Raw genomic sequence first — 13475 nt, forward strand, 5'->3', positions numbered from 1 at the left:
TGCAGTATGGTTTAGTCACGGTTACTTGCACAGTAGTTTATTTCCTATTATTCATAGTGGGGTTTTTTATAGTGCTTTTTTTTAAGAGCTCTGAATTTATATATGCAAATAAAAGTTAATTTTAAACCCAAAAAATAAGATTTAAAAAAAAATATTGCAACTTAGCATATTGGCCTTTTTAGAAGAATAAGGTAGAGACCAGTACAAATAGCGTACAGAACAACTGCCAAGATACATTTGAGCTCCGATCTACGAAGAACAACACTCATCCATAGCTCTAATAGCTTCTCTCAGACAGGCCCCGCAGTCGGGTGCTTTAAGAGTTGTCAAGCACATTTCTAATCCATAAACGGTGACAGAAGAATTCACCACCCATGCTCCGGTGGCGAATCTATTCACGTTTAAGGGAGCTTCGCCTGCCAGAGTCTCCATGAGATTCGCGACAGTGTAATTGAAAGCTTGAATATCATGGCTGCTCTTAACATTCTCAAGAGCATAGGAAACTTTGGTATCCAGATCAGAGGAGAAACTGTAATTCTCATAGCGAATGAAGCAGAACCAACTGAACACGAGCGCCTATGGCGTTTTGGCAGTCTTGATAAGCCAGTTGTGAGGCTGCAGCGGAACAGCTTTGGCAATCGTGGTGAGAGACGTCGGGCCTGCATTGCACAAGGCCGTAGACTCCACCATAAGAATATGTTTCCAATCCACCATTGGGGGCGGGGGCTTTCACCAGGGATTGCAATACCATATTGACGTTGCTCTCGTATTCACTGCCATTGCTGTATTTATTTACGTTGCAGAGACCGTAAATAAAAGGATCGGATTGCCCTTCGACAGCTGAGATCGAAAGTACATTACGCTGCAGTGCGAATAACAATAATGGCATCCAACACCACCGCCATCCTATGCTGCCTTACGTTATGATGGCAAACAAAATGTTATGATGTTGCGGAATTGAGAGGGATTAGGGAAAGGGGAGGGATTACGAAATTGTAATCTTTATTTGTGTAAACTGTAGGCAGGAGGCAGCCTTTTACATATGACGTGGTCAAAATCTTATTTTTCAAGAACCGTACTTCAACTGCCCTTCATTTGAAAACTTAACTCTCTATGATGGCAATTTATATATACTTTAATAATTTCAAAAAATGCAAAATTAATTTCATTGTATTCACTTTGAGTATCATGTGTTAGAAAATTTATTTCAAAAATATATTATGGATTCTCTATATTTATTACAAAATTGTGAAAAACAAAATTTAATAAATGCTTAAGGTTTTATCATTTAAATTATATTAAGTTTTCTGGTGTAACCATCACATTATTATTTATTTTTACTAAAATTATTATTCTTTTTTCTTAGTATCCATTTTAATATTAATTATTTCTTTTCTTTATTCATACATGGACAAACCTTCAATTCTATGCATGTATATTTATTCGTGTATATTTTACATTTTTTTTCTATTTAATTTAATAAAATTAGTTTTTAATGGTAATAATAAAAAAATTAGTTATTTTTTCAAAAGTGTAGTTTAATGTATAAATCAAATGGTTTTTTAGGAATATTTTTCTTGTTAATTTTAATTAAAATTGGATAGAGCTTTTTAAAAAATTGAGTTTAAATTGTTTAATTTGCAAAATTCAAGTGTCTTGGGATTTTTGAGAGTGTTAATCTATTTATGTATTCAAAAATGTATTTTGAAAAACAAAAAATTTTCAAATCTTGAAATTATATTGCCCTATTTTAATGAAATAAAATAGACTACACTCTTTATAAATATATACACATCTAATATTTTTAAGTAATGGCCAAATATGAACCAACTCATTGCTTTGTAGATTTTTCATTTTTTTGTTTCCAAAAGACGATCAGACATGGATAATGTATTATTCTCTGTTGAATAGAAACTATATCAAGAAATGGTATTCATTTTTTTTTCTCCAACAACCTAATCAATCACATTCATAAAAGTAATTATATTAGTAAATTTATCCTAAATTCTAGGTACAACTAAATCTGTTTCAAGCTCAATATATGAAAGACAACTTTTAAGCCACAACAAGGACTTTTTCAATGGTTGGTGAAGTCATTCGATATAATTTATGCCACTGTGGCATTCACAAGGATATTGAACAAAGTGCTCATATTGTATCTTAACTATTTTTTGTTGTGTACTTCAACAACATACTAGCTTTTTGTAAAACTTTGGAGTACCATTTGAAGCACTTGGAACAAGTATTATAAATATTATGAATAGAAAAGGAATCATTCAATACAAATAAACATATATTCAAGCATACAAAACTAGTGTATATTGGATTTTTCATGAACCAAGATTGATTCAACATTGCTCTAAAAACATTTCCTTGGTTGTTGTTAGTTTGAATTAAACAATGAAAAATAAATTTCTTGATGCTTACACATAGAAGCTTACACTTCTGGAGGATCAAGTTCTAGTTGGACAGGAAAGCCAAAAAAAAATATCCAACACTCTTGGTGTTAATTCAACCACTAAAGAGTAGAGGCAAATAAAAATCTTCAATATAGTTTTCTTTAATGAACTTGTTAGAATAGGATAGTACCACTCTCTAGTGGTCAACCAACACAAAGACCACAAGGCCTCGTTGCATGTAGATATAGCACATAGGGGAATTTATAACAAAAGTTGGAAACATTATTGTAGCATTATTTCAATTTGTTATGGGAACTACAAAGGATGCCTCTGAGGCATGTCGTCCAACACATCAACGAGTTCCAACATTTTTTTGAGTTATTGAATGAGGCATTCAGCATGCTTCATTCTTGGAAGGGTAGGAGATCAAGAGGAAATTACATGAGTTATTAAATAATGGCCAAATTTAAACCAACTCATTGCTTTGTGGATCTGTCATTTTTTTGTTTCCAAAGAAGGATCACACATGGAGAATGTATTATTCTCTATTAATAGAAACTATATCAAGAAGTCGTATTCATTTTTGTGCTCCAACAACCTAATCAATTACATTCATAAAGGTAATTACATTAATAATTTTAACCTAAATTCTTGGTACAATTAAATCTGTATCAAACTCAAAGACATATGAAAGGAAACTTTTGATCCACGACAAGGACATTTTCAATGGTTGGTGAAGTTACTCAATATAGTTTTTGCGCCTCTGAAATTCACAAGGATATTGAACAAAGTGCTCACATTGTATCTTAACTATTTTTGATTGTGTACTTGAACAACATAATAGTTTTTCATAAAACGTTGGATCACCATTTGAAGCACTTGGACCATGTATTATCAATATTAAGAATAGAAAAGGCATTAGTCCATAAAAAGGAACATACATTAAAGCATCCAAAACTAGTGTATATTGGATTTTCACAAACCAATATTTATTCAACATTGCTCTAAAAAATAATGAGCTATTGCCAATTGACCACTACCAAAGAACATTCACAACCTACAAAGATTCATGGGAATAGAAAATTATCTAAAGATATTCCTTGTGTATTTTTCCCATGTCATGCACCTTCTCAATGCACTAAAATGGCCAATTCAATTTTAGTTGGGGGAAATTCACAACAAGGATTGTTCAAAGAAATAAAGTGTCAAGTTGTGACCACTATTCTTGCCTTACCTCACATTTAACAAGCCCTCGATATCAAAATGGATTCCTATGCAAATTCCATGTGTACGTCATTGATGCAACATTAAGACCAGTTGCACACCACTCCAATACATTTTCAAGCATTTTTAAGTACATAATATATGACCAAGATATGTGCACATTGGTTCATACAACACATCATTGTAGACATTGTTTGAGTGGAAAAGAGATTGTCATTCATAGCAGTCATAAGCCTCACCAATCCTTTAAAAATTGAGCAGGATAAAGAATGCACACCACATTAAGAGGTTCAGTTATTTGCAATGTAATTAAGTGTTGAAAAGGAAGAATAAGTAAGATATCACATTTCCTTTCATGACCACCAACAATCGAATTGGTATTGTTGACATAATTTCAATAGTTTGGGTTCAATAATTTATGAGAAGCTTATGCACATTATCCAAACTTCACACGTAGTAAGAAGTTTTACACCAGCCTAGATCCAACCTAATTTCCTACTTTAAATAGCCTACATTCCACATGAATACCATAGGTTCTCATACCATGGGTCAATATCATGAATTTATCTTTATTTTAACATTATCTTTTTATTATTCCATGGGAAAATCCATGGGTTGTCAAAACCTGCAGCCAAACAACACTATTTTAGCTCTATTTTATTTTAATTATTACTTATATTTTTTATTTGTATATATTCTTATATAATAAAACCATGGGCTCTCAAAACATAGAACCAAGAAACGACAAATGAGAAATTGACTATCTTACCTCTATTTTATTTTACTTATTAATTCTATTTTTATTTTGTTTTATTTTTATTTTTATCTTTTTTATGTAAAAGGACCTAGTCAAAATGTTTACAAGACAAGATTGGATAGGAAAACATCTCTACCATACTAGCCAAAGAGTGCCTCTTGGTGCAACAAGTCTTGAATGACCCCACCAAATGAAGAGTTTTGCAACTATATACTAAAGGATGAGATTATATATAACTTGAATGGTATTCTTGCTCCTCGAGGAGATCACAGATTAAAGTAGTTGCATAGAGGCCACCATTCAAAATTTTAAGGACACTTTAGAGTGCAGAAGACAACGACAATTTTTTGTAAGGTATCTCTACTCACGAGAGAAACTGGTAGAGACTTTCATAATAAGTTGTTCCCTTTATAGAATTTCAAAGCCAACAAATCAGAAATTGGGCAAGTATACTCTACTTTTGATTCCAAGTAGAGGATGAGAATCAATTTCAATGGATTTCCATGAGGGCTTCTTGACAACTTGTAGGGGCAATGACTATCTGATGGTACTTATGGATCGCTCAATAAAATGACTTATAATACCTTGCAAAAAAATAAATTCAACACAACAAGCCATATAATAATTTCCTAAAAGAGTTTGGATGCACAGTGCTCTGTGAATGTCAGTCATCTCATATCAATAGAAAATATTTCTGAGCTACTTTTGATAGGTGTGAGGATTGATGGACACCAAGCTAAAGAGAAGTATCCCATTCCATCCTTCGACCATTGTTCAAACATACGTACTAAATCACAACATAATTCAATTGTTAAACATTTTTAACCATAAAATTTCAAATACATGGGATGCCAACATGCTATATGTACAACATTGTTATAAGCATGCACTACATAGCACAACTATAATTGTGTTGCACATGTGACAATGATGTTTGCATCTCATGTCTTTCGAGTTTTATGGTTAAAAATGGGTAAGAATTGCACACTAGATAGCAGGACATGAACTTCACCTTTTGAAGCATGCTTGGTATTTTTGTCAGTAGATACAATTAACCATTTTGGGTCCCATTACCAAGGAAACAATGGTGAAAGAGGTCATTTAACATAGGAAAATGGTTTATATACCACTTATATAATATTCATGGTAAAGATTGAGAAGATTTGCATAAGAATCAACAAAAACATAATACCATGTATGATCAACATTATGCATATCACTAGTTTTGTGCATGAGATAAAATTTGGGTTTCCTCAAAAGGAGAAATTTAAGGAGAGAGGAAAGAATATCAAACCACTCAAATACCTCTAAGGAGAGAGGAACAGATATCAAACCACTCAAATATGTCTCATACACCATCATCAAGCAAACTGGAGAAAAAACATTCAAGTTGGAGTTTCAAGAACTTTTACCATAATTTTACGATAAATTTCTTGAAAATTAAAAGCTATTGTACCACCATACATGATCTAATTACAGATGAAAATCCTTGGGTATGATAGCTTTTAATTTTCAAGAACTTTTATTGAAATTTTTTCAAAAGGAAAGGAAGTTTAATTAAGGGATATCACATGGAAACCGGGAAACATAATCATCTCTAACAGCATGACAAAGCTTCTAAAGAAAGAAAAATGTGGCGTAATTTCACAATTATGTTCGCTAGATGTTACCACATCGAAATCATCTATTTCTCCAGATCTCCAAAAATCCTTGGATAATCATTCCAAGGTATTTGAGGCTCCCAAAGGCATCCCAACTATTTGTGATCATGATCATGCTATTCATTTGATTCCAGGAAGTGTTCCTCCAAACATCAGGCCTTACATATATCCCTATGCCCAAAAGAGTGAAATTGAACGTATGGTTGCAGAAATGTTAGAGACTAGTATATTTCAACCTAGTTAAAGTTCTTTCTGTGCTCCAGTAGTATTGGCACACAAGAGGGATGGATCATGGTGCATGTGTCCAGATTATAAGGAGCTCAACAAGCTCACTATTAAAGATAAATTTCCCATTCCTATCATTGATGAATTATTGGATGAATTGCATGGATCAATTTACTTCACCAAGTTGGACCTTCATTCAGGATATCATCAAATCATAATGAAGATTGAAGTCATTCCGAAAACAACATTTAGAACTCATGAGGGTCATTATGAATTTTTGGTGATGCCTTTTGGCCTTACCAATGCAGCTTCTAAATTTCAAGGTTTGATGAATTCCATTTTCAAACCCTTCCTTAGAAAATTTGTGTTAGTAATTTTTCATGATATTCTAATCTATAGCAAGTCTTGGAAGGATCATGTTCAACATGTTGATAGAGTGCTCAAACTATTGTAGGGGAAACAATTATATGCAAAAACCTCCAAATGTTTCTTTGGAGTATAAGAGGTGGAATATTTGGGTCATATTGTATCTCATGAAGGTGTTAAGGTAGACCCTAGAAAAATTAAAGCCATTAAGGAATGGAAAATCCCCACATCACATAAGCATTTGTGAGGATTTCTCGAGTTGACAGGGTATTATGGCAAGTTTGTTAAGAATTAAGGGAGAATAGCAGCACCTCTAACAACATTACTGAAGAAAGATTTATTTTCTTGGACTCTGAAAGCAATGAAAGCATTTGAACATCTTAAAAAGGAAATGTGCCAAGCACTAGTGTTAGCTACACCAGACTTCACAAAAACCTTTATTGTGGAATGCGATGCCTTAGGAAATGAAATTGGTGTTGTTTTAATGCAAGAAGAAAGACCCATTTCTTTTGAAAGTCATCCAATCAAAGGAAAGTATTTACAAAAAGCTATTTATGAGAAGGAAATGTTGGCAATACTACATGCACTTAAGAAATGACGACCTTACCTAATAGGAAGACACTTCAAGGTAAAAACGGATCATGATAGCCTTAAATAATTTTTAGAACAAATATTATCTTCAAGAGAGCAGCAAAAATGGGTCACAAAGATGTTGGGCTATGACTTTGAAATCATCTACAAAAAAGGGAAGAAAAATGTTGTTGCAGATGCACTCTCAAGAAAGGATGAGGATGTGGAAGAATTGCTTGTGCCATTTATATTATCCAACCAGATTGAATAAAAGAAACAAGGGATGAATGGAAGATTGACGAAGAAGTGTGGGAACTCATTCAAAATTTGCAACAAGATTCTGGTACATCTGGTACATTTAGCTAGAAAAATAATTCATTATGGTACAAAGATCTCTTATACCTCTCTAAGAATTCCCAACTCAAACAAAATATTCTTCTGGAATTGCACACCTATCCCTTAGGAGAGAATTTAGGATTTTTAAAAACTTACCACACGGTTAAGAAGGAACTTTTTTGGGATAGCCTTAAACATTATATTTAAAAGTTTCTGGCAGAATGTTTGGTTTTCCAACAAAATAAAGTTGAGACAATTAAGACCCTAGGTCTATTACAACCTTTATCCCTTTAAAGTCAACATTGGGGGGTGTTTTCAATGGATTTTATCACAGTTTTACCCAAGTTTGAAGGAAAGAATTTCATCATGGTGGTAGTTCATAGACTTACCAAGTATGCACAGTTTTGTGCATTATCTCATCCATTTAAATCCAGTACAGTTGCTACTACATTTATGGAAACAATTCAAAAGCTACATGGAAAGCCAAATAATTATTGTATGTGACGGAGATACTATTTTCATTGGAAATTTTTGGACATAGTTATTTTATTTTCTCGGCACTCAGTTAGCTCATAGCTCATCTTATCATCGTCAATCTGATGGGAAAATTTAGATAGTGAATAAATGTTTAGAAGGATATCTTCGTTGATTTGTATTTGATAGAAAGACATAACGGTTCAAATGGTTTCCTCTAGTTGAATGGTGGTATAACACTTCCTTCCATATTGCAGCAAAAATGACCCCATTTATTGCACTTTATGGATATCATCCATCATCCATCACATCATATTTAAGAGAAAATTATAAGGTTCAAGTAGTGGAAGATCACATCGAGTATCAACAAAAAGTTCTCCAACTCTTAAAGGATAACCTTACTTTGGCACAGAATAGAATGAAACAACAGGCAGATCAACATCACAACGAAAGAAGTTTTGATGTAGCTGACTAGGTATTTCTACGACTACAACCATACAAACAAACTTCCCTCAAGCAAGCTAAGAAGGATGATAAATTATCACCAAAGTATTATGGTCTGTACAAGGTGTTGCAAAAGATTGGTACTATGGCCTACAAATTGGAACATCTTGCATCTTCCCGAGTGCACCTAGTTTTCCATGTTTCATGCTTAAACAAGGTTATAGGTGACAAGCTCCCAGTTCAAACAATATTACAAGAACTCAAAAACTACGAAATCGATCAATTTCAGAGTAGTTCATCAAGTGGAATAACTTACCCATTAAAGATTCCACATGGGAGGATGAAAATTTTATATACAAGCATCAAGAACTACTCAAGCGTTAAGGACAACACTTTTTTAAAGAAGAGGGAAATGTTAGGTCCCTATAAGACTAGTGTATTCCCTTATTATTATTGTCATTGTAGCCCCTTATTATTATTGGTGTGTCTATGTTGTCCCCATATTGTTATTATTGTGCCCCATAGAAGCCCACTATTGTTATTGTTGTGCCCTTACATTATTATTGTTATGTCGGCTTTGATTATATTGCCACCCCTTAGACTCCTATGTATAGAATAGAGGTCTTGTCATTTGTATCATCCAAGAATTGTTCATTTGTGTAATGTAAAGGAATTTTGCCCCGAAGAGGCTACTTTTGAAGTCGATGATCTATTTCATTCTTCTATTTTGTGAGCTGGTTGCATAACATATATCTATACAATAAACATGATAAAATGCAAGATAATTCATACTATGAGAATGTAATTCATGAGATGTAATTAAATTACATAGGGAAAGCGGGAAAACATATAGTGAAAAGAAGTTTTACGTTGATAAAATGTTAAAGCAATAAGTGAAAAGAGCCACTATTATGCAAATATAATTGGTACCATGCAACCGCGTAATCCATGTTTGGTTAATATGAAAAGCTAGTGTACGTGGTGTGGTGGGGATGGTTTGTTGTTTTCTTCCCTACTCAGGTTAATGTTATAACATGTTTGAATTTGGTACTATAATATGTCTCAATATGTAACATTATTAGTAGATATCAGGCTGGTACAATGAACCACATAACCAAAAACATCTCCTGCTATAACATGTCTCATCTCTTGCTATAACGTGTCTCACTATATCATGTACCAAATTGGTAGAATTAACATGTTTGACTATATAACAAAATTATATACCTTAATTCCTCGGAATAGTAGGCAGATGTAGTTTGTGGAAATAGACTAGATTAATATTATAACCCACTGAATAAAAAAAATCATTTTTAGAAAAACATGTTTAAATTCCCTTTGTTTATATGTTTATTTTCATAAACCTGTGTTAAAATTCAATTAATAAAATCAGAGAAACGAAATTTTATAGTAAGTGAAAGGAACTTTAACTAAAAAAGTTTTAGTTTAAATATTGTGTGGACGAGATTGGTACACATAACAAAAAGAAAATAAGAGTTTCATTTTCGGAAACACATTCAAATTCACTTTGTTTATATGTTTTGTAGAACCACTATTTTACACCCATTTGTCTACCATTTTCCTCCACTTTTCCTTATCTTTCCTTCACTTTTGCCTCATTTTCACCATAAAACCTCTCAGATCATTACATTCAGTGTCAATAAGCATGATCAAGCAAGTTTTGCTAATGGATGACTATTTGTTTAGTTTTTGACTTACTTGCAGGAATCCCGCAGCTATCTGATGATCCCGCAGCTATCTGAAGATCCTGCAGCCTTTTTGTTAAATACTATGATCCACGTGTCGGTTTGCTAGATGGGCCACATGGGCACTCAGGTATCAGTGTGCTCGAGGTTCCTGTCCCTTTGTTCCAGCCATCCACGTCACTTTCACCCATGGTCAAAGCTGGTTTAGCCACGGTCAACTCAAGGTGGTTTAAACGGTGTTTGAGAGCTGTTTGGTCACGGCACCTTAAATGGTGATCTGTCTATGATCTACGGGTGGCAGAGGACGCAATCCAACAGGGGATTTATTATCCATGTCGACAAGAACCACTGAACTCGTCCACGCAACCGTGATGTGTCCAAGGACCATTAATACGCATACTGTTTTATTGTTTTTCTGTTAACTAGTTGTACGCGTAGGATAACTTAGAAGCTCCTATAAATTGATGCGTCTGCGTACGCTCAAAGAACTTTTGATTAGTTGTATTTTGCTGCACTCGTGTTGAATTTAGAAGCGTTTGTGAACTCTGTTTTCTAGTGCTATTCCAGCACTCTGTTTTGTAAACTTTTTGCAAATGGAGAAATCAATATAGCACTGTTTTGAAGTTTCCAGATCTTTGAGTTCTCTTGTGGCTGAATGAACAGAGGGCCCCTGCTCATCTCAGCCTTTGTAAAGTATTTCATGTGCAGCATTTCATTATTTTCTCATTTGTTTCCTTAAGCATGTATAGTTTTATTTACTTGTTTTCCTTTATTTTCAGCTGATCAGTGTTATTTCTTTGCAGGTTTCTTTTAGCCCGGGATTTATTTTTATATGTGTTGTGTTTGCTTTACAGCTAATGGTATTTGAAGTTGACAATTCAAGTGCTGCCTTTGTCTTTATAGTTAGTTTTTAATCTTATTTCTCAAAAAGCTGTTAACATACATGAATGATCTTCATCATAAACTACTATCTTTTAAGATCAAAATATCACTAACTTGCAGCTTGTTTGGGTGCTTTTTGGACTGTTCTTAAGCTACTTTCTTTCCGTACTTTACACAGTACATGTGCTTTGAAGTATTGAGTTAGAAAGAGTAAATCATTACCACTAGTCTTTAAAGTAGAAGTTTTTGATTTTAAAGTGCTTCCTAGACTATTTCCTCACTACTTTCTAATCATGCTTTCCATAGTACATATGGCTGAAGTAGAGAATTAGAAATAGCAAATTATTATCATTAGTCTTTCAAGCATATTTTTCTCACTTTTATAATTCCACTTAAGCTACTTTCTTTCCGTGCTTTACACAGTACATGTGCTTTGAGGCATCGAGATAGAGAGAGATAATCTTTATTCTTGGGTTTTAAAAGTGATTTTCTTTTTCTTTTATTAGCAGCAACTTGAACGGTGTCTAGTGCCATTGGTAGTGGTCATTTGCTTTCAAGTTTATTTCAAGTCATTTCAATTTCATTTATTCATTCCAAGCATTTCCTTTCAAGCAAATAGTTAGAGATCACTCAACACACACTTCCACTCATTTAGAATTCACTCTACACACACACCATCACTCACTTGTTTATAAATTCTCATTCCATCTAGGAACATAATTAAACCGCAACAACACCCCCAACGATAAGAAAAACTCTAAGAGGATACTTAAGTACATATAGTACACCTTCACTTCATCAGCTTACGAGCCCCGGGTTGACAATAAATACTAGCAATTTAGATAACACTAAATTGACTAAACATTTTGGCGCCGTTGCCGGGGAAGTGAAATTAAGTAGCCATATTCTTAGAAGAAAAAAAATATAAAAAAAAAAACAACAACTTCAAGAAAAGAAGTTAATAACCTATCTAAGTATGCTCTCCTCTTGCACTTTGAAGTGATCTGGAGGATCAGAAAGGAAAAGTTATTAATCTAATAGTTTCTTAAGTATGCTCTCTTCTTGCACCTAGAGTGAACTGGAAGATCAGAAAAAGAACTATTTAACTTGACTTGAGGATAAAATAAAAATGACATGCATAGAGCTAGAGATTCTAGGGGAAGGTTTTTAGCTAGAGCTCGAAGTTCAATTTTTACAAGTCCATCTGCTTCAAGAGATAGACAAGAGATACCTCCCTTATCTCCAACCAAAACTCCTAGTCCTGAAATTCAAGAACCAAGAGTTGACTCTCCTATACCTTCTATTGAGTTTGAACTAGGAAGAGACTCTTCTCTTTCTCCTACCAGACAACCAATTGTAATTGAAGAAAACAGCAGACCTATTAGGCAGCCACAAAGACGGATGAATCCAAATCTTAGGGAAATTGTGAAAGAAGAACTTCAGAAATTGCTCAAGGTAAACTTCATTTACCCCATTTCAGATAGCCAATGGGTTTCTCCCTTGGTTATAGTGCCCAAAAAGAATGGTAAATGGAGAGTTTGCATTGACTATCGAGAATTGAACAAGGCAACCTTAAAGGATCATTTTCCTCTACCTTTTATTGATCAGGTATTAGACACTTTAGCAGGTAAAAAGTATTTCTCATTCTTGGATGGTTTTAGTGGTTACAATCAGATTCAGGTAGCACCTGAAGATCAAGACAAAACCACCTTTACTTGTCCTTGGGGGACTTTTGCCTATCGAGTACTCCCTTTTGGTTTATGCAATGCACCAGCCACATTTCAAAGGGCTGTACTAGGAATTTTCTCAGATCTGATTCATGATTGTGTAGAGGTTTACATGGACGATTTCACAGTCTATGGTAATACATTTGAAGAAGCTTTGGCAAATTTGGAAAAAGTACTGGTAAGATGTAAGGAAACAAATCTTTCTTTAAGTCATGAAAAGTGTTTTATGATGTTTACTGAAGGGATTGTTTTAGGACATCATATTTCAGGAGATGGAATCAAAGTTGATAGATCTAAAGTAGAAGTCATCTCTAAGTTACCTGTTCCAAATTGCCAAAGAGATGTTAGAAGTTTTCTTGGGTTTACTGGTTATTACAGAAGATTTATTGAAAACTTCACGAAGATAGCATCCCCTCTTTTCAAATTACTTACCAAAGATTGTGAATTTAAGTGGGATCCTGAATGTCAATCTGCCTTTGAAGCTTTAAAGTCTAGAATATCTGAAGCACCCATTTTAAGGGGTCCAAATTGGAAACTCCCTTTCCACATTTCTACTGATGCTTCAGATACAGCTTTAGGAGCTGTTTTGGGACAAAAGGATTTGATCCCTTATGCCATTTATTATACGAGTAAGAATTTGACTCCTACTGAGTTAAATTATACTGTTACTGAAAAGGAGTTTCTAGCCGTTGTTCATGCTATAA

At 33.9% G+C, this 13475-nt stretch overlaps 1 protein-coding gene across 1 annotated transcript; it reads right to left on the reverse strand.

Annotated features, from left to right (window-relative positions):
• Positions 1 to 249: 249 nt before the first annotated feature.
• Positions 250 to 889, reverse strand: LOC149264456 (antimicrobial ginkbilobin-2-like protein). Its single transcript, XM_089399039.1, has 2 exons — positions 564 to 889; positions 250 to 529 (listed from the first exon to the last, which is right to left on the reverse strand). The coding sequence occupies exons 1-2, from the start codon at positions 887 to 889 to the stop codon at positions 250 to 252; spliced, it is 606 nt and encodes a 201-aa protein (XP_089255165.1).
• Between the last annotated feature and the right edge of the window lie 12586 nt (positions 890 to 13475).

Source organism: Pinus tabuliformis, chromosome 6, assembly GCF_031772625.1.
Source record: "Pinus tabuliformis cultivar Carrire ecotype Pingquan chromosome 6, CPIR1, whole genome shotgun sequence".
Taxonomy (NCBI): Eukaryota; Viridiplantae; Streptophyta; class Pinopsida; order Pinales; family Pinaceae; genus Pinus; species Pinus tabuliformis.